This window comes from Sphaeroforma arctica (assembly GCF_001186125.1).
Source record: "Sphaeroforma arctica JP610 unplaced genomic scaffold supercont1.3211, whole genome shotgun sequence".
Taxonomy (NCBI): Eukaryota; class Ichthyosporea; order Ichthyophonida; genus Sphaeroforma; species Sphaeroforma arctica.
Window position 1 is genome coordinate 710 of NW_014037347.1, and position 3,133 is coordinate 3,842.

The window sequence follows — 3,133 nt, forward strand, 5'->3', positions numbered from 1 at the left end:
CGTCGAATATTTTGTGTTTCGAATTCTTCCGTGATACATACTATATCTGTGTGTGTTCTGAATGGGGCTTGGGTTTCTTACAAATAATTGACTCACGAGTGATGTCTGGCGTCCAGTGTGGAGCGCAGACTATGTCTGTACCGCCTCAATGCCAGCTGGACGCAATGCATAGAAGTCTCAATACGTTAATACATACTCTTTATGTACTGAGAGATTCAATACCAAACTCATGAGTCCTAGTTTTGATATCCATCAGTAACTAAGCCATCAGTGTAGATAGTGGGCTGAGATGTCGACACTTGTTAACGGGAATCCCGTTTACCTTTGCACCATCTGCGGGATGCCGGCCGAGTATGAGTGCCCTTGCGATACTGAACTGTATTATTGTACTGTTAAGTGCCAGGTGTGTAGTATATTATATACAGGAGTGAAGTTGTATAGGACTATATGTCTGTTTGTTGTGTATGCATTACCTGTAGATGAAAGTTGAAATTGTTGTTGAAAGTGGGCGGGTGGTACAAGAATTTGCCAATAGTTCACGGCAATACGTAGCAGCTTTGTCTTTCTATAGGTATACACGTACGTGCGTTTGCATATCGTGTTCATACTAATATACTTATTATCTGTACGTATGGTAATTGCTGATGCCTTGGCGCTTTGGCTGCTATCGGTTCTGCTCAGAACACCTACGAAGGTCTTACTGTCGATTGATCAGGGTCTCTAAAAATATTGCATTCAGCTTGCGCATCCCACTGTTGTCTATCTACAAATACACCTGTTGTTTAGAGTATATTGCTAAACGGCCAATACATACATTCAACTAAACTGTTGACGCTACTTCCGCTTCGACAGCTGAAAGCTTGGTACGATCTGAATCATGAGTTTGAATGTTCTACCAATCCAAACCGCAAACGCGCGCCCCCTGGCTGCCCCGAGACGGATTCAATAGTAGATCAACATGAGCACAAGCGCATCCGGATCAATTCAAATGTTCGCGGCGAAACTGAGCTTGTGCAGAAGTTTGAAGTACACGTGCAAGATAGGGGTGTGTGCGCGACTGCGGGAGCTGATAGCGACATAGAGAAAGTGCATACGACAGAAGCACATCCTAAGGCCGTCCGCTGTATACCGCCCGGTGCTGTGGAGATGGGACCAGAGCAAGTGAATGGCAGGCTTGCCGGTAGCGTACCAGGGTGTATACCTAATGGTAGCGATTCTCCGCAATCATCACACCATGGTGATGTGATTGAGCACAGAAATGCGATGAACGAGTCAAGCGACTCATCGTTTAAACACCGTACGGATACTCCTGGCGGTGAAAAATACACCTGTATGAGGAAAGGATGCGGTGAGCGGTATGAATCACGCAACGAACTGGACGCTCATCAGGCAGGCCACGTCATAGCCAATGTCGAAAAGCGACATCCCTGTTTAGATCGGAATTGTGGTGAAAGTTTTGATACAAATAGGGAGCGGCAACTACATACAAACACAAGGCACCCACAGCTAAATGTACCTGCGGATAATCTGTGCAAGTGTGGTTGTGCTAAAAAAAAAACTGCAATAGAGAGAAGTCGGCAGCATCAACGCATGCATCCTGACCAAACAGAACGAGATCGCAAACGCGAACTGGCCCAAAAGCACTATAGGGTATCTCGGGCCTATACGAAATTTGCACCGTTGTGGCCTCAGAAGTGCCTGATCGATGATTGTGGGAAATGTATGGTTGATTTGGAGGATTCGATCCGCCACCGACGTACCGCTCATAATGGATCAATATGTAACTGGATGGGCTGTGGATTGTTCTATGTGGGATCGTGGGATGATCACTTTGAGGAATATCATGGTTATCCAGCGCTATGCTTTTACCACCATAGATGCCCGTTCAGTGGTTTCTCGGAGGAATCTATGCATTACTTCAACTGTCACACCGGCTTTCATGTATGTCTGGTTTGTGGTGCAAAAATGCCTAGCAAGTCAAATCTCGCTAAACATAAACGCCTTCATAAGGTAGACGCGCAATGATCCACACGAAACAACTGTTATCTTTTAGGACTTGACTTAAACAGAATTAGGACCTCAGCAAAAATGTGGGCGAGCTTAGTGCAAGCGGTAATGTGAGATTTCACACACGGCCTCGGTGCCAGTCGGTTTGAACTGGTGCAGAACTAAACCTAAATACTCGCATAATAGTAATTAAAGCAAACTTGTAGAATACTTTCAGGCACGGAACCCTCCTTTTTTTTTAATGGTGTTCCATTGATCAGCGACGGATTTAAGTACTTTGTCACTGAAATAGTCATGGGACCAGCGGTAACACCATTGATGTAGATACTATCATTTGCGGGTGTTAATATCACCGCTAAATTGCCTCTGGTAGCTACTAAAACGACTGTTTATGCTAACGAGCGAATAGTCGGTCTCGCCCGAGTTGAAATATTATCAAAACGCTTTGAAACTTGTCGGTTACCATAGATGCGCACACCTCCTGACTTCCCTGTTCTAAGTAGGAAACCTTTTTATTTGCACAGCAAAAGAAAGTATCTTGACTATGACTTCCCATGTATTGTATTTTTTGTGATACAACTCTGCCAACTGTACTTTCACCTGGACATTTCACGAATCAAATTTGACTACATGTCACGCCCCCTGCATACCGAACATCCAAAGTCAAACGTCCTATCCTCTCCCAGCTTTCGATTGCTATTGCATACATCGTTCTGATTATTAAAGAGCATATTTTTTATGCTTAGTTATCCATTTATTCGAAGCACTCTGAAATAATACAACGCCCGAACGAAGATCAGATTTCACCTAAGGCAGAGAGCACAGTTCGCTGCAGACATGTCTCTTTTTTTCTCCGAAATCTGTTTGTCAACCTAAAAATTTCTATTTCCAAACGATACAAGAACAATTTTACTGTATTTGGTGGCTATGCCGAGTGACAATTTAATTCTGGGAGAGATGAAAATAACGCTACCTATTGTGATACCTTAATTGAAGTTGATCCGCTCCTCGGTATATGTGGACTCGTTATATTGGAAGTTGTCCAATATCAAATCGCAGTTGAAAGATGGGTTGATTATGCGTCGACCAAATTTGCGATAAACAATTCTTGATTAGTGCTACAATT

The 3,133-nt window shown here is 43.6% G+C and overlaps 1 protein-coding gene across 1 annotated transcript; it reads left to right on the forward strand.

The window, feature by feature from the left end:
• The first annotated feature begins 253 nt into the window (after window positions 1–253).
• On the forward strand, window positions 254–2,213 carry SARC_13378 (hypothetical protein). Its single transcript, XM_014292491.1, has 2 exons — window positions 254–403; window positions 853–2,213. The coding sequence occupies exons 1-2, from the start codon at window positions 290–292 to the stop codon at window positions 2,023–2,025; spliced, it is 1,287 nt and encodes a 428-aa protein (XP_014147966.1). The 5' UTR covers window positions 254–289; the 3' UTR covers window positions 2,026–2,213.
• The last annotated feature ends 920 nt before the right edge of the window (window positions 2,214–3,133 follow it).